We start from the raw sequence: 23,440 nt of genomic DNA, 5'->3' as shown, positions 1-23,440 counted from the left end.
TATTATTATTATTATTATTATTATTATTATTCACAGCATCAACCAATATCACTTAAGTACCTAAATTGAAACCAAGTGGATGCCAAGAGCTTAACTTTGCCTAGATCAGGCACTGCGTGTACAGATAACTTATATGGAGGCTGTGTATAGTATCCTCTATCAAGGGTGTCCTTGTCCTCTGAGCAATGCACATGTTCCTCCAACAGTGGAGGCTGGGGAAGAAGAAGGGAATGTAGATCTTGGTGTTCGGGGTATTCTCTGAACCTGCATTTTTCCTGCAGATGTTTCATTACCAGGCTAGGTAAAAATCGGTGCATGAGGGAGTGGAGTTTCCTGGTTGTATATATATAGTAGCTTGGTTGGGGTGTGATTTCTTCGTCAAAAGATGCAACCAAAAGTCAAAGAAGGAAATCAAGAGCCGAGAGCATATTCCCTCCAGCAGCCAACACCCAGACAAGCAGGAAACAGTACCAGAAAAACAATCAGGGAAGAAATAATGTCCTAATCAGGGAACCATCAAGGAAGAAGCCACATCCCCACCAAAACTGGCAAAGATAAACCACTATATATAAGCTACCAGCAAACCCCACTCTCCCATGCACTGATGATGTTACCTAGTTGGGCAATGAAACATTTGCAACCAAGAGGAGAGAGCACCAAGGACCCAGCAGTTTAACCCTGAGCTACTTATATTCTCCTTTATTGGAACCACAGTTAAATTTTATTTTGTACATTTACATTTAATTACAATTAAAAATAGTTAAAATAATATTCCCCTGCAAAACACTGAAATCATTTCCCCTTTGATGGTAATTTTTAAGATGACAAAAGAGTTTGGGGGCTCCCATGCCACCACATGGACCTCTTTGCCAGTTGAAAACTGCTGGATCTAAGGATCCCACAAGCAAAGTTTCTGCTCAACAAAGAATGTTCTGCTCATCTGTTAGTGGGAATCTGCCCCAGAGGATAGAGGGAATCTCAGAAGCACGATGGGAGTGAGCTGGGGAAAACGGCTCACTCCCAGAAGTGCCCACTGGGTGGATATAACAGGAGCATCCACTAAACTAAAAAATGTTGACTTATTATATACTATTTAATTATTTCTTTATTTGATTAGTATTAGTATCCTGCCTTTTATTCAGAAGCTCAAGATGGCATGTGAAGCACTCCCTCCTCCTGTTTTTCTCCACAACAGTGACCCTGTGTGGTAGGTTGGGCTGACAGAGAGGAAGCCTGTAGTGCCCAGCAAGATTTAAATCTTTCTCAGCGATTTTATCATACACACCTACCTTCAAAGCTGCAGTAACAATTTCCTCTGAAGCTGTTGGAAACATACTTTGGCTGGAGATAACCTAAGGAAAATACGTGGAACAATGTTAAACTGTGCAGTGAGGCCCAAGTATAGCCAATCTTCATTTTACTGGCTAGCTACAGAGGGTCAGCTGACCCACCAGCTGTGTCTACAACCAAAATATGCTTGGTCCCCTTCTTCTTTATCTGACTCCACCAGGACGCCAGGCAGACATATCTAATTCTATCAAGAACCAGTGAAATACCAAGACTGAGCCCATTCCAATGATCACAGAAATTATTTGAGAAGTGATCAATTCTCAAGGTGTTTGGAGTGCTCCAGCTATTAAACGTTTAACTTCACAAATATCCTTGGCACTTACTTTTAGAACTGACTGGTGCAGCTTGTAGAGCGAATTCACCACAGCCACATTTCTTCTCTGCCCTTCAGTTAATGGGCCAATCACCTGGCTAGCTTCTCCCTGTGTAGAGAGCTGCAGCAAGCAAATGAACAAACAAATAATTTCATTTGAAGTATCCAGATTCAGATATATCACTTCCTCTGAAAAATGAAATGGAAAGAGAAAGGAGAACTTTAGGTAATATAATGTTGAATTCCCGGCAAAAAAAATCTCCTGGAGTTGTGGTCATGACTTCAAAAAAATCAGCTTGCATGTCCTTCTTTAAGCTTCATTCATTCTGACAAGGAATAATTCCCGTGCGCCAACCCTACGTCTATTTAGGTAAACAAAATCATCTTCTGAATAGTGAAAACCAATGGCTGTTTTTCCAGCAGATCAATACTTTGGAAGGCACTGAGCTTTAAGAGCTCTTTCTTTGAAATAACACCAAACCATGATGAATGGAGAACAGTATCTCCTTTGAGCATGTCCTGGCTCTTCATGATGCCCATGGCAAGAAAAATAGCATGTGGGGAAATGAAACCTCCCATGTCAACAGCCTAGCCACGTAACTACTCCTTATGCATTTAGCACTGAGAATACGACTGGAAATGCCAAATTTAGAAGCAGCCTGTAGGTCTTCCTTGCATACTTAAAAATGGACTCAAGCATTCCTAACACAGAGGAAAGGAGAGTGGATCAGTGTCAAAAAGTCTAATAATATCCATCAAGGCAAATCCTAAAAGCATCTTTAATAAATAAAGCATGACTAGTCTTTCTCAAATATAGGTATGGGGAATAAGTCATAGGGCAAACAATACACAGAGGTAACTATCGTGGAAATAAATATTTTTGCTTTATTTTTAGAACACAGTCTTGTTTCCAGAAGAGGTGACCTGATATAAACCTGTCCATCTCTTGCATCCAGACAGAAATCACCTCATTTAATCACAAACAGCTTTTCCCCAGAAGATAATATATTTTAGGAGTGACTCTGGGTGCACCAGGCTGCCAGATCAGGACCTTTGTCAGATGCTTAAAAGGAAAATCCACTCAGCCATAAATAGGGCACTACTATTTCCAGCGGCCTTTTTCTTTCAAGGGCCAGCAATAACCTTATACTCTTTTAAACTCACCTCAGATTATTCACCCGAGATTTCTAGGCAAGAAATAATGCATCAAAACAGAAGCCTTCCCTATGCCCCTTACTCTAATCTTCTTGAAGCTTAATACAATTTCTTCAACTAACCTTCCATTATGGCATCTCCTTTGGTGAAACATTAGGGCAGTTTGCTGCAACTGCATGCCTGAATTTAATGATCCAGCTAGTGTAATTTCATTGGTAAGGACGCCCTTTGCAATGAGAGGCTGATGATACCTCCCGGTCCCCCCACCTTGTTTAGTTTTTGCTTCAAGTTTTCATCTTGAATTTGACAACAAAAAAGTTGTAAGTGGCAGATTTTTTAAAAAACTATCATCTCATGAACACACACCACTTAAGTCAAGCTCTTCTCACCCAGAATTAGGAAGCCTCTAAATACAATACAAGTATGGATCCTGAATCTGCCCTTTGGAGGAAGAGTTTTTCTTTCATTCATATCACAGAGTGTGATATAAGAGGAAAAGAGGCAACTTTCATCAAGTCCTTCTCTTTCTCCTGTTTTAAGGGTAAAGACACCCTCCAATTAATCCTGAATCTTCATATATTCCAAAAGACCGGCCCCAACCATCTGGCGCATATTTGGGGTGGAAAAAGGAACTGCACAGGAAAGGCAGAACAGATTAAAATTGGCTCCTATCCCCAGGATATATGTGGATACAAATATTTTGTAACTGGTTTTACAATTCTTGCTACACATGAAAGTATTACCTTGTTGCTGAAATTTATTATTAAAAGATATATGGAAATGTATTTATTTATTTATTCGATTTCTATGGCTGCCCATCTCAGACAAGTGATTCTAGGTGGCGAACAATCATCAAATCAGTTAAAACCAAGTACAAACACCATACAAAAATAAATTATATATATAGCAGCTGAGAAAAATTATAACCGTATCTGTTTGATGTATATCCTCCTATCATTCAGGAGCTTAAGGAGATGCACATAGTGCTCCCTCTTCCCATTTTTTTCTCAGATGGGCTGGGCTGAGAGTGAACAACTGGCCCCAAGAGCTTCTGTGACTGTGACTCAGACTGTGACTGAGGACAGACTGAGACCTGAGTTTCCTTGCTCCTAAGTCCAACACCTTAACTGCCAGACTAAACCAGCTCTCAATTTATTTATATCTGCCATCAGATAACCAACGAGGTTTAGATGTTTAAGACCAATGGAACTGATCCCATCGAGCTTATCACTTGATCACTGAGAACAATGGCATTTTAGCTGGATGATCATACCTGTATGGGCATAGGTTTTCATGGTTGAAGGTAACTGAAGCACTAATCACATGGTCTCTGAACTTATGTAACAGAGCTACTATCTTAATTGCTGTTCCTGCCCTCTTGCTGTACACTCAGCCCAAAATAGAAACAATCCAACAGCAATGGCAGTCTGCCATCACAATATATCAAGCAGCTGACAAGAACAACAATGCAGGTCACTGCACTGCTTGGTGGACAGCTGAATTTCTTCTTCCCCATCTTCCACAATGGCAACCAATGGCAATCCAGTTTAAAAAAAATGAACAGGGTCTTATAATGGAGTTAGTGGAATGGTGCTTTTTAAATTAGCTGAAGGATGCCTGCTCCTTCTCCTGTTGCTCTGCTGCTAAGAGACTTTCTTTGAAGAAGATAAACAGAATTATGTCAACCACAAAGGGGTAAGGTTGGGCATGTTACAATGATGTTCAGCTGCTAGAGACACATGGAACAGAACACGTGCAACAGAATCACATCCTCTTTTTGAAAGCTAATACTTTAATACAGGAACACCCATAGAGAAGAATCTGCCCTCCTGGACCCATAAATATCTTTAGATTATATTTTTCTGTTAATAGATAGTAGTGCGGAATGGTTAAAACATTGACCTAAAGCAATCCACCAGGAACAGAGAAAACTGGTGACAGCTTTATATTTCAGATGAAGAGGGGAGAGAATGAAATTTACACAATGTTTATAACAGTATATCATATTTTTCAAGGGCTCAAGTATTTCATGTATGGTACTTGCCCAAGAATTTTATATAGGAGAACTGAGCTGTTTTCATTTTATATGACAGATGGGAGACTGAAACAGTCTGCCAGTAATAGGTTGACGCCTATAAGAGGATGATGCACACCAGGGATGACCTTCCAAACCAGAAAATATTGTATTAGGGTTTCCAGGAGCCCATTCCAACTGGCTGGTTCAACAGTGTAAGCAGAGGCTTGCCTTTTTGCACCAGCATCAGAAGGCAAGGCAAGTAACAAGTTTGCACAAGCCTCAAGTTGGGAAACAACTTCTGTGTTCACTCTCACAGCAATGGGATCAAGCAATTCAGCTTTCTTGATGCCTATCTGGGCAAAAACAGTTGTAAAATTTAAATCCTCTGGTCAAAAATACACCAAACTTGGGTCACATAGTTTTGTTTTGTTTGAAGATGTTTTAGTTGTACCGGGTGACCAGAAATCTCTGCACTGCCCTTCATCAAAGTCTCTTGTAAAGAAAAAGAGAGAAACCTTCTAAATGCAAATGTTCATTCAATGGAAAGCTGTAGAAAACCTCCCTTCTTTTGAGTAAGACCAAAAAAAAAAGAAAAAGCTCCAAGAATCAACTTGCTGATGGTGGCAAGTTAGGTCATAGTGACCAATTCTAAAACTTCTAATCATGGATTGAATCTGTTAGTAGCAGTTTAACAAATATGCTTGTGAAGGAGACTCCTAGAGAAGGTGAATTATGAAATTATGAATGATGAAAGACACATTTGTTTGCCATGCTGCGATGCACACTCAATGCATGTCTGCTTTAATTAGAAAACAGTATAGTCGGAAGTTCTACTCCACTCATACCAAGACCAAAATTCTGGTTATTTGCCATTTTTGCCATGAATATCTGAAAATCTGTGTCAACTGATACTTCCAACAGAAAATATATTAAGTTGATTCCAATAGTAATCTGATACTCAAGGGAGTGAATGTAAACATTTTGAAGTTTACCATACCATGTGGAGAAATACTTAAGGCTCTTGACAAATATAATTTACAAGAAAAAGTGGTAATATCTGTACTGTCAGCACAAAATCCAAACTTTTGTGCTGACAAGTTTTGTGGTCAACAAAGAGCTGGAAAAGACAGTAGTTTCTGATTAAAAGAAGTAATCCCTTGGATTGGAACAGGTGGTGTAGCCCACATTGTTCACAATGCAATGCATTCTACTACTGACAGGTCACCCCTTCACACTGAGCCCTTTGCTATCAAGGTTTACAAGTACTTCCATATTTATACAGCCAGAACCACATGTTGAAAGGTTCATGATGTTGTTGATTCAGAGTATCAGCAGCTTCTCAAGACAAGCAAAACCTGCTGGCTTTCTTGGAAACCTGCAGTGAACAAGGTGCTGAAGCTTTTCCCAGCTCTCAAATCTTACTTGATCTCCGTATAAGGGGTCCTAACAGCAATATCTATGTTCTTCAATGTCGTGATAAAATCTGGGCTGGATTTCTGCACAGTTACTTTCTTCCATTTAACAACAGATTAAAAGCTATAGAAGAACAACACACAAATGTGACAGATGTGGTCACAAACTGAAAGAAAAACCAACCGAAAGGAGAACTGTGTGTTTTGTGGACCTGCAGGTTAGCATTCTTCTTACTGAGCAAGGAGCCCCATATCCAGGTTAATTCCAGAAATATCCTCACTCTTTCTATGCCAGTTCTAATGTTTACCTAGAGGAATGGGGATCATGTTTTAGTGAACTGTATATATTTTCAGGGATCCAGGAAGAGAAAATCCCAGCTTGGAACTGGCAGAGGACACTCTACAGTTTGCAAGTGCAGAATCACAAAATCCATGAAATACAAGTTATCTGATGAACTGACATATATAGTACAATGGAATAGGGGAAAATTGGATAAGCAGTGAAAAGGAACTTTCAGCCATTCGGGAAATATGGACATTATTTTTTTAAAAAACTGGTCTTCCTAGTACAATTTGCTATGTGCCTATATGGCATGAATGAATCTGTATTTTTTTCCCCCACAATAAATAATACAGGAGAGATGAGAGAAATGTTATAGAACTAACAGCTCTGAAAACAAGGCTTATCTTGACAATAAACTGCCGAATCTGACAGTATGCTCTTAAAAAGCAGAACTATTCCTCAAAACATTCATTCTCAAAAGCACTTGTCAGGGGAGCAATCTGGAACAGTGATTCTGAACCTTTTTGTGAAGTATGACACTCTAATGAAAATGTAAAATCTGATCAACTTTCTTCTTTTTGTAATTTTTGCCTAGGATTCTTGGGAAATTGAGTTATAAACTAGCACCTATATATACATATACATATATATACATACATACACACACACACACAAATATGTTCCTTTTTTTAGTCTTGGAAATCTGGTTGTCTATGACCACCCAGGGATAAAATATCTGAAGTGATATTTGAACCTAAGGCATTCAAAATTCAACAATACTGGATATAAATGTATGATTTATTAGAATCTTAAAGAGATGTACCTTCTGAAGAAATGCTGCTTTTGTAATATGGTTTACTTTAAATAAATAACTGTTGACATGTTTATTGGTTACTGAAAGTTATTCTATGCAATTATAATTATTCCTTAATATTTTATCTAACAAGTTTCATTATGAAATGGTTGATACACCTGTTAATGGATTTATATGCACCATGAATATGCATCAAAAGGAATAACTAAATACAGCTGATTTCACTTCATTTCAGAATATCAATTATAATGTGTAAGAGGATTTAAGAAATTACAAATATTGGACTTTACTAGTCTTTTAATGGGAATTGTTCCTAAACTAAAATGAATAAAAAAGATAGTAATGAAAGTATATTCTGAAAGATCCAGCACTGTCCTGATTGTGGAAGAGCTTCATCTAATGCAGTTTATAGCCAAACTGTATTCTGAGCAAACCACATAAAAGGTGAAATTTTGCATCACCAAGATGTGGGGCCCCCAAATATTCTTGTGTATGTGTATGAAGGCCTTCTATAAACACACACAAACATTCTTCCTCTTACAGATTTCACAACATTCCAGGTTCTTCCTCCTCTGGAGCAGATGTTTTCTAATCATAGATTAGAATTTCTCCCCTTATCTTATCTTGCCAATGTCTCTGAATTGGACTGATTCATGAGGAAGCTTCACATATAAAATTATAACCGTGAGCTAGTGATGAAATGACATTGGGGTTGCAATGCACAGTTCAATCAAAACAGGCTAGTGAACAGCTACTATGAAAAAGGCAAATTCTGTGATGCATATTATTAGGAAAAGAATAAAAATAGCTATAAATATTAAAATACCTTTATATAATACCTAATGTATACAAAAATATGTGCCCCTGAAGCCCTCTAGTGGAGCTGAATAGGAGGATATCTGGACAGTAAAAGGAAGTGCTTTATTCTAACAATGTATACTTAAGCTACAGTCAGGCTGTAAAATTATCAGGCTGGATAATTTTATAATTTAATTGATCTGTGGTAAACAAGCCTATCAGTGGCTAGTCATTCTGACCATAGGCCTCTGACAGAAGCCATAATGTCATAAGGTCATGATGTCATCACACAAATAAGGTGTTATGTAATTTGTATCAGTTTGCATAATTTACACAATGGCATCATAACATATGTTGTCAAGTCTTTCATTCTTAAGCCCCCTCCCTCTTTCATAGTTCTAAACCATGACCCAGAATGGAGCATACAGATACACACATAGAATCACACAAACACAACACCAGGGGAGAGCAGAATCACACAGAGGCAACACATGTATCTTTTCTTCCTTCCATATGTTCTTCCAGTACTGTTCAGTTTCTGCTGTTGGGGACTCTGCTGTTACTGTGTGGTTGCATTGCAGTTGGGAGCACACCTTGGATGGTTCTTTGGAGCACAGGACATTTATCTTCTTGGCCTCTGCTTCTCTAGGTTATCTCTTTAGCCTGGTAGCCAGGGTTGTGAGCCTTTGTTTACAGTCTCTAGGGCTTCAGATGGAGTCAGGCCCTTGTATTTTTTCAGTAGTCGAGTCTTATCCTTAACCTCCACACCTTTCTGTAGTTCCAACGGCTGACTAACTTCTCTCCAAGTTGCCTTGACCTTAGCCACCAACTTCATTTTCCAGGGGGGTATGTACTGCTGTTCTTCTTGATCATGTAGCCAAGCATCTCCAGGATTACAGTAACTGTAGCATGTACCAGTTCATTGGTTTGAGTTATGGTGGTAGTAGGGATTGTTGTGAGGGCTCTATTGGCATCTTTTAGCATACTATCTGATGGTACTTCTCCACTGAGCCTTGGTAATTGGTCTCATGGGTTGACTGTAGCTAGTTTATCCATGATCTCATATCAGTAACAGCCATTTTAATTTGGAATGTGAATCACACAAAGTGTAAAATCATCACTCCATTTCACAGAGTGAAGAAAAATGTGTTTGAGAAGGAATAATTCAGTTATCTATTCCTTGGAAGATCAACAAGGAAATAATACGCACATGTGCATGTGCACAGACACAGACACAAATAGGTGCATCAAATGTATTTAAGAGCAGCTGAACACAGAATTAGTGATCACACATTCAGCTGGCTACGAAGGACCATCAAGTCCAAAACAGCTTTTAGTCTCTCTTTCTGATATTACTGTTCTAACAAGTGAATTTTTTTTTTTTTTTTTTGCATTTTCTCCATGCAAAAAATAGGGCCTGTGAAGAGACAAGACAGGACTTCTACTTTGGTACTGCAAAATTCTGATTTATGATCTGAGGTACTCTGCTAGCTTGAGGGATTATTAGCCCATCTTTTGATTGCATTATTACTTAACTGGTAAGTATAAAACCTGTTATCCTGTTATCTTTCTTTATTTAAATTATTGCTCTGTGAAAATAAATTATGGGTCTGAATTCAAAAAGACAGAGAAAATGGGAATCATCACCTGGGTCCAAGAGGGAACAATTTCTCCCTGAGGCTACTGAAGCTGCTGTTAAAAAACTGTATTAATTCCTGACCCACAAGAGAAACTAGTAACACAGAAAGAAGGTTATATGAATTTGCTTGCTCTTGATTTAGAGTTGTTTAGAACAACTGAATTTCTGCAGATCAGATGAAAACGGCAATTGATGAAGTAAATTATTTAGAAATGAAATGAAGGCTTGCTTCTCTGGATCAGAAAGTGGAAGAGTTAAAAGCTTTAGTTAAAACGCAGTGTCACGACGGAAGCTAAACGTCATGGGCGAGAGAGAGAGAGAAATAATTTGCTGAACAGTTCTGTGCACACCTACCCAAGAAAGCAAACCCCAAGAAATTAAGAGGAGACTCCCAGATAAATGAATATAGTGGGCATTGCCAATGTTTCAACCCTCCAAACCACAGACTGCAAAACTCAAGATGCACACAATCTTTAGGTACACATTAAAGATTAATGTAGCTGGCTCATTTTAATTCTGAGCCAAAAAAACATTCAACTTTAAATTTTTTCTTGTTTGTATCACAGTACCATTTCAGGTTATTTCCACTGTTTGGAATGAACAATCCATTTCAGACATGGCACAAATACTGGAAAAGGACATTGCCAGACAATTTTTGATTTGCAGAAGGTAAATGTATTATACTCACATCCTTCTTTAAAAAGGCCTTCAGAGCATGGACAAAGACCAAGGGACAGTCATATTAATTACCTGCTCCCAGTCCTGATATAATACTCTGTTAAAGGGCTTTCAATTGTGTGACCTCCTTTCTATTGGGAAGCCTATGCAACTTGGGTGGAAAAGAAACAGGTGTGGATAACAGTTCCAGAGGTTGGGCACAACTCCTAGAATGTACCTACAATTATTCAAAATAGGGCAAGACTGCCTGAGCCATTAACTTCTTGACACCTCTAGAACTGACAGTTTTTCTCTCTTTATTTGCCCCAGACTTTTGCTTGTTCCTTTTTGACCAAGCCTACTCTCTTCTCTCCAAGCAGCTTAGATGCTTCCTTGCAATCATTCCAGCCAGCAGTTTTCTCTCTGTCTTCCCAAGTTATCCACTCCTTTTAGGAAGCTGTTTTTGTGTTTTTCTCCCTTCTAGGCTTATGCAATAGGCTAAAATTCACTGCAAGGTCAGTTCATTGGAATAATCTCAGAACATGCTGGTGGAGGTGTAAATAAATTGGTACATGCTACCATCTCTGGTGGCAATGCCCACTAAGTGTTCTTAGTCAAAAGTTGTTGAAGAAATTGGGGAAAATGGCCAATGATCTTTTATGATGAATCCTATTGCCGTTTACTGTCCATACTTTCTTGCTGCTAGCTACTGGGTTTGTTTTTGCAAAACACTGAAAAGATTAAAAATCTAAACTATGTATTGGGTTGGATTAGTGGTACTCAACAAATGCATTGAAATTGCATCGGCAGAAAAATTAACAGAACAGCAAAAATTAAAATAAGAGTAAATTTAGTCAAATCTGGTCAACATATATCAATGATATTTTCAGTGTTAGACATAATAAGTTACCACTGGCTCTAAAAATGTGATTTTGAATTGATTTATTGAAGACTGATGACTGTATTCCACCTTAAGATCATGTATTTGTTTTAAAGTATCTGTATTACTTTATATTAGCTCTTGTTTAAGGTTTGGAAATGAGCCGTGTACACATAAAAACTAAAAAGTAGTTTAAAAAGAGCTTCATTGGAACTGCCAAAGATGTGTGGCTCCTGAAATCATCCCTGACAGTTAGAATTGCATCCTTAATTGGAAGAAGGATTTTTTCTATTATACAAATTCTACAGGAATTCTAGGATGCGCTGGTTATTTTGGGTTTTTGGTGGTGCTGAATGGGGCTACAGCAACAAAGTGGGTTGGGCCAGGACAAAAATACTTTTAAATCAAATAAAATTAAAATTGAGCTGCTTTCTATCTTTTTAGCAGTTTTTTTTTCCATTTGGTCATATTAAAAATGACAGTTTGGTCTTAGTGGGGCACAGCCAACACTTTTGAGGGATGACTTGGGATGATCTCAAAAACCTAAATAAGTTTGGAGGATGTGGATGGAAAACCACTAAGGAATATCAGGGGCCTGGGAAACTGAAAACCATCTCAGAGGATGGCAATGGCAAAGCATTTCCATACTGTTGTCAAGAAAATTACATGGATGAGTACATGGGATCACCAGGCATTAAGTTCAACTCTAGAGAGTTTTTACCTTTATATGCAGCCCCAAATCCTAAAATGTTACCATCTTGGTTCTACTGAGATTCATGGTCATGTTCACTCCTACATCTTGGAAAATGTTCACATGTACTAATGTAAAATGAGACACTGATTAAATACATTTTTTTAATAATGTTATGTTCTCTTTTCAATTAAGACAGACATTTATCTGTTACAGAAGAACAGAAAGCAGCTGAAGACACTAGCAAAAATAGTAAAGAGATTTTACTTAAATACAGTGTGGCAAGGTAACTTTATTTTGTTTTTCTCTTATTTTTAGAGAGCATTAAAGGTTTCTAGGGTTCTATCCTTCATTTCTAGACAACTAAATTTTTGTGTTCCCAGTTCAACACATTTATCTATGTGCAGCAGGTGGGCATGTTAGTGTATTTCAATCCACCCACATGTGAAGCTTTAGCAGAAATAGCATCAAAGTAAAAGAACATACAGTACTTATATTACCACTCACACTGTGAGCTAACTGCAGGCATAACACAAAATGAAGGAGATTTTTTAAAAATACTGTATAATAATTTGGGGAACAATCCTTCATTGACAAAGAGACAGGATCACTTATTTAATCCATTTGGTATTAATATCCAAGAAATCATTACAAACCATGCTTGCTGTTTTTGTAATATTATATAACAATTTTCTGATTAAACAAAGAGAAGGTTTTCTGAGAACCATATCCTATGAATAGCACTTCATATCTAGGATTCTGAGCCACTGCATCCAACTTCAATGCCAGCCAGTTCAGAAATGCTCTGCTTCCCAACCTGGGGAAATTTTGTCACATGGAAACACTTCCAGTTACATGATCTTCCTTTACCTGTCCTGAGACAATACAGTTTGATGAAGAATGTACCATGTTATATCATCACAGTAATGCTAGTATGGACAAAACAGTAGTAGGATGCTTTGGATCAGTCAAGCAAGATTTTAGGGTGATTGGGCAGATCTGGGACTAAGTCACAGGAACTTTGATAAAACAACTTCCATAGGGAAAAACTGCCTAGCACAAAACCACTGGCATGGAGGGTACGTCCTGTCAAAAGGAAAAAGAAGAGGGGAACGGCTATCAGCAAGGTGGATGGTGGCTATGAATGCATTGTGGCTATGAATGCATTGTTGGAACACCTGACGGACCAGGTTGGGGACAGACTGTCCTGGAGAAAATCTATCTATGTGGTGGCTAAGAGTGGACACCAAACTGATGGCACATAATCGTATCAAATCAGGCCAATAAAGAATCTCAGGACCATTGTAGGCATCCCATAAAAATACTACTACAATGGAAAACAATATACTTAGGTCCTGACAGGCAAGCTGGTAAGGTTTAAAATAAATTGATTTGCCCCCAAATCAAACAGAAGACTGAAGCATGGTCTGAGTTTACAAAAGATAAATCTACTTTTTCAAACCTACTTTTTTGTTCCAACACTCATTCACAAGAAGCAACTGGAGGAAGCTCTGAAACAAATTCCTGAAGCCAAAAGAAGGATCTGAGGCACTAATAGGATATTCGTCTCTGTACATACAAAGATGAAATCAATTACAAAGACTCGGCTAATACTTATCACATAACACCCAAACATTTTTGGGCATGCTTCACATATAAAACATTGGGGGTTTTAAAGATCAGGATCAAAGACATTCTTGAATATTAAAAAATGCTGGAGATTGGCTGACTGCTTTGCAACATGTCAGTTTTTCAATCTTTTAAAAAACTAAGGGAGCTGATCACATTGGAGACTTAATACTACACATACCTTTCCTAGAACTTTTTTTTGTTTGAGTTTTACTAAAAATAAGGTAACGCTTAAAATATGATTAATGTGTACAACTTTCTATCCTCTAAGAAAAGGTATTTCCTTTTGTAATAATCTGCTAAACTTTTAAGACATGAAAACTATTCAGAAATGAGAAAGTGTCGATATTATGATAGGATGTGCTATTCTGCATTAAAATGAAGGAGCATAATAATCAAGGAATGATCTTCAAACTTCCTCTGGAATTCTTTCTACTGTAGGTATGGAAGTTATCCTCCTTTTGCAGAAATAGTCCAAATTGTCTAAAGATCCACAAATACGTGCAACATTGAGCATGCTGCTCAGGATGAAAGTCATAAATAAGATGATTTTCCAAGAAAACCTGCATTTTTATCCATTATTCAATCGTGTCAATGTTCTTTATTTCTGAACACCACTTCTATTTCACTTTAAGTATAGGAGGAAAAAAATTATAATCACAATACATGAGATTTTTTTCAGATCCTTTTTCTGTTTTAACAAAACATGTAAATTTAGCATAAAGTGACTTGTAATGGTACTCTCTGGCAGTTAAGACTGAACTAAGAACATGTTGAGATGTAAGATTACTAAGTGTGAAGCTCTCTTATTCCAGAAATCCAATACAGCCTAAATCTATATAACTTTTTTTGTTTTGTTTTGTTTTTTTCCCTTTCACAACATTTGGATCTTGCCCACTTCAGTCACACACTGGGCAGAACACAGACATGCAACAGTGCCACTGTCCTGGAGCAAAACCAGAGTCGTCCTCACCTCACCACCACAAGCAGGATCAGAAGAGTTGGATGGGGAAGTGTTGGAGCCATGGAGTATTTTTACATAATTTCCAAAGGGAGACCTATGGGCCCGCCAAATGTTGCTCCCTAGGTGTCAGAACCCGTAACATGTCCTCTCTGCCAGATCTGGTAGGATGGGCAGATGAAATTGGGGACAGTCCCTCAATAACCTGGACCCATACCATGAGTATTCGTTTGCTATGGTAACTCAACAAAGTCTTCATATCAAAGAGTAATTTAAGCACGTTCTCCCACAGAAACTGGGCCTGAGTTTTAAGGTCCTTGGGACAAGCCACTCCATCTGCCATGCCACAATGGGAGACTGCACTCCAGAGGAATGCAGAAAGTGGCCGTTAGGTGTTAACCAAGGTAACAGTCAGATGGGATCCCACTATGGCATGCTAAGACAACTGCCTCAATTTATTTAGCTTCTGGGACTATTGCAAGGTGATGCAGCTTAAACAGCTTAGGAACCACACACCTGAAAAATATTTCTCCCTTTATCAGCCTGCCTTTCTCTTAAATTCTGAACAGACAACTCATCCTACAGTACTTTTTATTCATTTTCTCAGTCCTCACAATACATTAAACCATAAATCCAGGTTAGCATAACACGCTGTATTTATGCAACATGCAGATAAGTACATCATATTATGGCTTAGCAAGATGGCCTGGTTGATACAAGGTTTCCGCAACACACAAATCACAATTATCCAACCCTATTTTTGGCTAGTCTAATGTGGCTGGCAAATTTAGCCATTATATGCAAACCAGGAAAACACTTTTCAATTTTATAATGCTTTGTTACAAATTAGCCATCCCATTACTGGTGTGACTGGTGCCAACTTCTCAATTATTTTCAGAAGCATATTGATTTGTTTTGTTTTTCTGTTTTTGTTTTTTTGCTCAGCCTGCCCTTCCCTCCCCTCCCCTCCTCCTCCTCCTCCAACCAACCAATTTTTTATACAGGATAGTTTTTTAAAAATTAAGTAAAATAAGACATAACCAAATTTACTTGAGTTCTTCTATGTGTATCATATATAAATGACAAAATGGGGTGGGGTGTGGGGTGGGATGGGGTGGGAAATCAAGCTTGATTGTTAACAAGAAGCAAAGAATAACATCCAATAATGATTACAGCAAGTGTCATTTCATCTAGCTGACAACCAAGATTCTTACCTTCAAGAATTATTTATCTGATTTATATTCTGCCTTTCTTCCAGGGAGGGTCAGTTTGGTGTAGTGGTTAAAGGCACTGGGCTAGAAACTGGGAGGCTGTGAGTTTTAGTCCTGCCTTAAACAAGAAAACCAGCTGGGTGACTTTAGGCCAGTCCTTCTTTCTCAGCCTTAGGAAGAATCAAGGCCAAACCAGTTCTGAAGATGTTGCCAAGAAAACAGCAGGGAATTTGTCCAAGCGGTCGCCAGGAGTCAAGAATGATTTGCAGGCACAAATATTCTCTCTCTCTCTCTCTCTCTCCCTCCCTCCTTCCTTCCTTGTCAAGGTTGCATATATTTCTTTATTATTTCTTTGTCACAGTCTACCCAGTGGGTCAGTGTTTCTCATCCTCAGCAACTTTAAGATGTGTGGACTTCAACTCCCAGAATTCTCCAGCCAGCTTGCTGACGGAGGAATTCTGGGAGATGAAGTCCACCCACCTTAAATTTACCAAGGTTGAGAAACACTGCACTGGATTCTAGGTGGCTTACAATATTAAAAGATGAAACCAATACATATAATAAAATCATAGGAAAAAAAATACACAGTAATCCAAACTCTAATTTTTTTTTGCCATGTCCCTGTGACAGAAATTAGACTGAACTAAGTTTTCCAACTGATTAGGAGTCTGAAGCTGAGTTCCTCTCGTTTATGGTCAACACTTCACACACCAAACCAGATAAAAAGGCCAAATCTTAGGCAATAAGCAGAAGATTGAGCATGAGAACAAGATCCAATGAGCCAACTAGACTGAAAACTAAAATTATTTCCTGGGGGGTGGGGGGAGTTGCAGCTTTGTTTTAGGGTGCTGTGCAACCAACCATTATTCTAACTTCAAGCACATGTTCTATATAAACATCAGCTTTGATGGTTCTGTAGAAACACAAGCTTTTTTTTTTTTTTATAACATTAGAGCTTAATTTCTCTGGACACATTTCAGCTTTCAGCAGCTAATTCCTGAGGTGCTATGAAAACTCTGGCTTTTTAATTTTTTTTTCTTTTGCAACAGTTTGATGTTGTTGGGGACTTTTTCTGGTTTATGTTCTGAATGTCATCTTGAGCCTCTCTCATTAAAAGGCAGTTAGGTTGTTTTTAGAATAAAGACTTTAAAACATGGAACAAACAAACCGGCATCAGAGTGGTGGGTAGGAGTGGAATGCAACTGGGAGCAATGGGCGGGGGGGAGGAAAGTGTTTGTATTTCTGATAAGCTATCATCTGACCATGTCCAACTTCTCAGGGTTTGAAAAGGACTGCCATCACATACTTCAACAATGACAGTCCTATACAAAGCAAAAGGTCTCTTGTTTGCTAAGTAAAACCAGCACTGGTGTCAGAGAACAAGCTGCAATAATGACTTTACTTCAGGGACAAAACCAAGATACAGAGTCCAATCTGCCAACAAACTGGCTTTTCAAAAAGCTAAGAAGAGCATCCCACCCACAAACTCCACAGACTCTTTGAGGTGCATACAAGGACATGGCTGTGGAAGCAGTAAATAGGGTGAACTGGATGATTCAGTGAGAAACTGAATCATGTGGACCAGGGTTTCTCAACCTTGGCAACTTTAGGATGTATGGACCAACTCCCAGAATTCCCTAGCTGGGGAAAAAAGAACTGATAGGTTGGGCCACAGTGGTGCTGAAAGTAGCCTCTCCTTGGGTGACTGCAACAACAGAATGGCTATCTCAGGTTTAGCCAGCCCTGGACAGAACCATCTTGTCTTTGTCCCTCAATGATGCCAGTTCCTTTCTCACCACTCCTCCTTCTCCCTCCCTTGATTCCTCTCCACTCAGAGGACTGCCAGGTGAGGTGCAAAATGCCCTTACCAGACATCTAAACTTATCAGCTGCAGAGAGGTTTATAATCAGATTAAGGGCTACATGAGATTATCCACCCTAGTCATTGTGCAATTTTGATGAAAGGCAGGCTCACGTATGGCTTCCAGTGTAAACAGAAATTGGTTTGCAGTTCTAAAATATTACAGTAATATAGTTTCACTTCTCTTGGATCCTGCTATTGGTTTCAGGATGATTAATATTCCTGTTTTTTTCAGGTATCAGGATAATTAACATTCCTATGTTTTTTAAAAAAAAAAAAATCATAGAATTTTAGACATTATAAAACAACCTGTGAAGACTCAATTATCACAGAACTACTCCCTGCAGGAGTGGTCAGCAAAATCCCGAAGCAGTCTCTATTCCAACAACATACATATGAGTCAATCTGTTTATTTACAGTTCATTTGTAACTTTCAATTATTCAAACTCAATTCAAATCAAATTGCTATTTGTCATGTTGATCCCGCCCCATCAATTTTTAGTCTTGAAAAAGACAACTATTTGATAATAAACAAAATTACTTACAAGTTGTTCAGACTTCACACCAAATAACTGTATGGTCTTTGCCACATTTTTTGATACTGCAAAGCTGAGGTTTACATCCACAGCTGCCACATTCAGCTCACTAGAAGTAAAATAACAGTAGCAATAAGAAGATTAAGAAATGAATAACTTAACAGTAAAGAACTCTCAGTTCCAAAACTGTGATTAAAAAGGGAGAAATTACATCATATGTTATGCACTGAAATTTATTACAAACAGTTACCTTGCAATGGTTTTGATAATGCTGTCAAGCTCATCAGCTGAAGGAGGGTTGCGGCCTCCAGGAGGAAATACAAGGTTGATAGGATCGAAGAGCCGAGATAATGATTTTGATAAATAGGCAGCTTCATAAGGTTGCAAAGAATTTTTTAGAGCTTTTTCTGGGCTAGAAAGTGGGAGCAATTGATTAAGATAAAACTATTTATTTTCATTTTTCAAACAGCACCTTAATATAGCAACCCAACTGAGACTTGACTAAACCTGAGGGTTTCTCCAATCACATTGCTTCATCTCTTGCAGACAATAATTTCCAGTGATACTGTAAACAAACATACACCTAATCTAAAGATCACAGATTAAAAAGCAAATATTTCTGCAGTGAGTATTATTACTTATAAAGGTGCTGATCAACAGAGATGTGTGCAGCTGGGTATGTATTCTTCTTTCTAAATGTATACACTGTTCAAATTAGTAACTAAAAAACCCCCAGTAAGTGTATTGGTGTTCTACATCAAGAAACATTGATCAAAGCTGGATATAAATAAAGATTTCTGTATACACTAAACTCATCTGTCGCCAAACAGAATATCCATGTTTTGAGGCTAACTTCTAGGGCAAAAATGAAAAACCCTTGAAGTTGTTACCAACAATTTATGTTATGGGCCCATCAACAAGGATCTTCATACCTGTATCTTTCCTGGAAGAATTATTGTTCTTTAACATAAAATGAGTTTTTCCTCAACTCTTCAAACAACTATATAGCTGTGCCAGTAAATAGAATATAGCTGTAAACTTTAAAAAAATGGTTGACTAATGGATACTTCTTTCCTGTTTTCTTTTCATTTGTTTATCCCTATATTGTCCTCTGGTTGGCTATCCTAAATTTTTACTGAATCTGATAGAAATCTAAATTTTAAGAGAGGTTGCTTTATGACAGTTTACTAAGCCCACAGTATGAAAACTCCAGATACACTGATCAAGAATTTTGTGTAAAAAATATCTCACAAACCAATTCAAAACACATACTAAGGTTCAATCTGCTTCTATTCAAATCAGTAAATTCTAATGAGTCAATGGCAGCCCAATTTATATTTATAAATATCATGCTGTGCTACAGAAAATGACCTAATTTGTTACAGGGAATTTGAAGTCTGAAATTTTCTGTTCTCTAATTACATACATAAGTGCTCATACTCATAATCTTGTTTCTTTTGCATGAATATGTCCTGTGCATCATCATCTATTTGTGGAAGTTCAGATAAATGTTCTGCACTTCCATTTGTAATAACATTTCTTTGAATATTTTCACTGTATTGTTGAAGACGCTTCCAGAAATCATTATATAGCCTCAGTAATTTAGGGTATTCTCCTTCAAAAGCTTGTTTCAAAAACATGGAAGCTGAAAGACAAAAACCATATGGATATTACTTAAAGCAAGCCCTATCAGTTTCTGTAACGCTTATAACTTTTGTGCTATTTAAAATCAACAGCATATGGATATTCAGCACTTATAAAAAAAAAAGCAGCTTCAATAACAAGGTCTATCTGGATGAGACTTCAGCGGAAAGATTATACATACTCAGGAAGAAGTTCTGTACCTTACCTTCACAATGGACATAAGTGAATAAGCCACTAGGGGAATTCCTGCTGTGCCTTATTATTCGCTTTTATGCACCTGTTCTAGCCTAATAAAAATATATGGTCCATAGTCTGGATGCCCTAATACCTTACTTTTTCCCTGATCCACAATCTATTTTATATTTTCAGTGTAAAATTACTTCTTTCTGTAATAGATTCTAAGCTTGCTATGAAAAATTATTTAATAATGAGCATTAACAAATGGAGGCTCAGACAAACAATACCTTGTCTTCTAGTTATTCTTATTGTCAGATGAAGTAAGTTATGCAAGAGATCTGTTTTCATCCAATTCAATTCAGAAATGCCCCAGAAAAAAAATTTGCAATAATATTTATTTCACCACTGAGTAACTTCCTCAGTCATTAGCTGCTTCCTCAATAATATCAAGAAATACATATTTTGAATGGACGTACCTAATGTGTTAAATTCTATAGGTTTGTTTTTATAGTTTCACATAATATACCTTTTGCTTTAATTTTGCAAATTCCACAGGAAAATCATCAGTGATTATGAAAGGACTTTTGATCAAATACTTTAGAAATCACAGCATGAATCTATGACAAAGAGTTTAGAGCATACAAAGTATAAAAATGTAATACATCTCATACAAAATATTCTTGTATGGGACTATCTTGCAACAAATACAGGAAGTTGCAGATAAAAGCAATAAACTAGCTTTGAAAATATTAGAGAGACACATCCGAAGCAGATATATTAATGAATCTTTTTGTCTTTATATATATTTCTAATAACAGTCACATTTGGGGAACATGGTTGCTAATAAGTTGCAGTGTAAAACTGGCAGTTAATTTTTTCTCTCTCTAGCTTTCCCCATCTATAGCACCATTTTAATGCTGAAATTATTTCTCTTAATAATAAAAATACATAGACAGAGCTTCAAGAGAGAGTAGAAAACAAGAAAAAGTAGGCAGAGCAGAATGTGGCTTTTGGAATTCTTTCATACCATTTTACCGGAAGCGGCTGTAGATATTTTCTTCTGTGTAAGGAAGTAATGTGTATTTCTGCTTTTCCCTTGTGTTGCATTTGTGTGTGTTTGTGTATATGTGTGCAATGGGCATCCAGGGTAGGCTGCATACACTCTCCTCTGGATCATGTGACTAGAAGGGAGGAGGGCTTAGAATGGTGCAATCAGCAACTTTCTGGGCCACTGCCCAACTCCCTCTCCTAGAGGAATACACTGAGAGTTTTTTTTTCTGGAATGTTTTTCTTTGCAGCCTCAAGCCAGATGAGGCCTATTTTAAAACCTTTTTTTCCTGGCTTCTTCCTCCAGAACATATTTGGTCCCATTCTGTTCAGTTTTCAGAGAGTTATCCTGCTGAAGGAAAGACAGAGCAACAGAGAAGCAGAGTCCCTTTATATAATATCTTTCCAACATTCCGTTGTGTTGGAAAGAATAAAAATGGGGCTAGGAAGACTTACGTGATTATATTTCAGATTAAAGTGCCTGTAGCTGCAATTGGATGCATTCACACACTTTTTCTTTATAACCTATACTTAGGAAAGAAATGATGCATTGCAAGCCTAAACAAGAACTATGTGGAATCCTTTCAAATTCCATTGCCACTAAAGCTAATGTTCTGATCCTTTCCAACTCTGTAATATAATACAACTGTTAAACCACAAAGTACTATGTTCTGATTTAAAACAAGTGACTGGATAACTGAAACTATGAAAAACTTGCATGTATACTATCTACTTACCCACTTATACAGCAACAAAATACTAGGAAATTTGCAGAACAGTCATCTTTTTGACTTGAAGAAGTTTCAATCAAATATTTAAACAAAACCCTACCTCACTTGGGCAGTATCTTAAAATAGTACATGAAACTTGAGTTGAATAAGTCTAATTCTTTTAAGGAGAGTTTGCCTATATTAGCATTATGAAACTAAATGTATTCAGATTTCAACTTAGATTATGTACTGAGAGAAGACAACCATTCTTGCTCTCTGTATTATCCAGGTCAATAGAAGATGGTGGTGGGAAGATTTACAAAACTAGTAACTGGAGAAAATGTCGTTATCATACATACTGAGTTCAGTACTTACTATCAGATGCTTTCTGAAATTGTGAGGCCAGAGTTTGAGTTACTGCTGTCCAAAATGTGTACAAAATGTCTGACTGGCCATCCTAAGATGAAAGAAGACAAGATTTGCAATAATCAAGATGTGCTCCAAATTTAGAACTTGGAATGTTATCTTCTCTGTTTCGGTGCACTTCTTAATGTAAAAAAATATTTAAATCCTGAAGTCCTAGTAATGTTTTGATATTTTAAAAAATCAGAAATTTTAGTCCAACTAATTTTGAACAAGAAATTACAAGAAATACATCTGGCCATATTCAATTAAGTAGTAAATGTATCACTTTCACCTCCACGTGCTCAAAGTTGTATTCAAAAAACTACATAGGAAAGAAAAGAGAACCAAATTTCTCACTACATTTACCGCTAATTTCAAAGCTGAAAGATGACTTTATTCTATTAAAGTTTAGAACATAGGATTTCTATGTTCTAAGGATTTCTATTTCCAAGCACAGGCCACACTAAAATTTGTTCAGTTTAATAATATAGTTTTAGTGCCCTGAAAAAACTATGTAGTACAAGGTTTTGACAAAATTTACAATTTTAACAAACGGACTATTTGATTGGCAACTAATAATTTAAACAATTCCACCCTTTCAACCACACTACTAAGATTCAATTTGGGCATCCCATTCCTACAGTTCATCTTGGAGAGATAACACCTAGGGCTGAAGCATCGATTTTCAATCTGAAACGATGTGCTCAGAGGGAGTCTTTTGTTGTCATAATCAACATAATCTGCAGGTCAGTAGGGGTTGGGGGCAATAACACTATAGAATGCACATTGTCTACTCAAGTTGCCTCAAGTCAAGAAGGCTCTATGATTACAGTGCCAAGGGCGATTCCATCACTGTTTATGTATACTTTTCCCATTCCCCTCCTACACTGTCCTTATTGTGATAATATTAATATACATTACATTACATTACATTACACTGGAGAAAAAAATGTTGCTCCTGCAGGCAACTTAAAAAAGATCACCCAACTCCTACATTGTCCTACTAAAACAAAACCTATCCTCCCCAAATCTGAATGGATGGACGATGCAGAAAGAGATTTTGGAGCAAGCATGACCCATTTAAATTGTTGTGACCATACATTTTTCCAGGTTTTGTACTTTCCCCTCTCCAAGGGTCATAGCATATCCATCCACATTACACTCAGCAAGCACAACCAGCAAAATTCTCTTGGCTTACAAGAACAAAGGATATCAAAGACTTCTTCCAGAAAACTTTAAGTCAAAAAGATA

General features: G+C 37.5%; 1 protein-coding gene across 2 annotated transcripts in view; it reads right to left on the bottom strand.

Moving 5' to 3' along the window:
* Window positions 1–23,440, bottom strand: part of COG5 (component of oligomeric golgi complex 5) — a 145,833-nt gene that overhangs the window by 16,824 nt on the left and 105,569 nt on the right. For both annotated transcript variants that reach the window (XM_088153433.1, XM_088153478.1), the window contains 6 exons: window positions 22,160–22,241; window positions 19,647–19,851; window positions 18,457–18,618; window positions 18,216–18,315; window positions 1,674–1,784; window positions 1,290–1,352 (listed from right to left, as the gene is read on the bottom strand). In XM_088153433.1, coding sequence (XP_088009559.1) covers window positions 1,290–1,352; window positions 1,674–1,784; window positions 18,216–18,315; window positions 18,457–18,618; window positions 19,647–19,851; window positions 22,160–22,241 — 723 coding nt within the window. The remainder of the gene's footprint in view (window positions 1–1,289; window positions 1,353–1,673; window positions 1,785–18,215; window positions 18,316–18,456; window positions 18,619–19,646; window positions 19,852–22,159; window positions 22,242–23,440) is intronic.

This window comes from Python bivittatus, unplaced genomic scaffold (genome assembly GCF_059951505.1).
Source record: "Python bivittatus isolate LINGU-HERP-01145 unplaced genomic scaffold, Pbiv_v1 ctg000010_np1212, whole genome shotgun sequence".
Taxonomy (NCBI): Eukaryota; Metazoa; Chordata; class Lepidosauria; order Squamata; family Pythonidae; genus Python; species Python bivittatus.
Note: the sequence above shows the minus strand (reverse complement) of the source record. Positions and strands in the feature narration are given on the sequence as shown.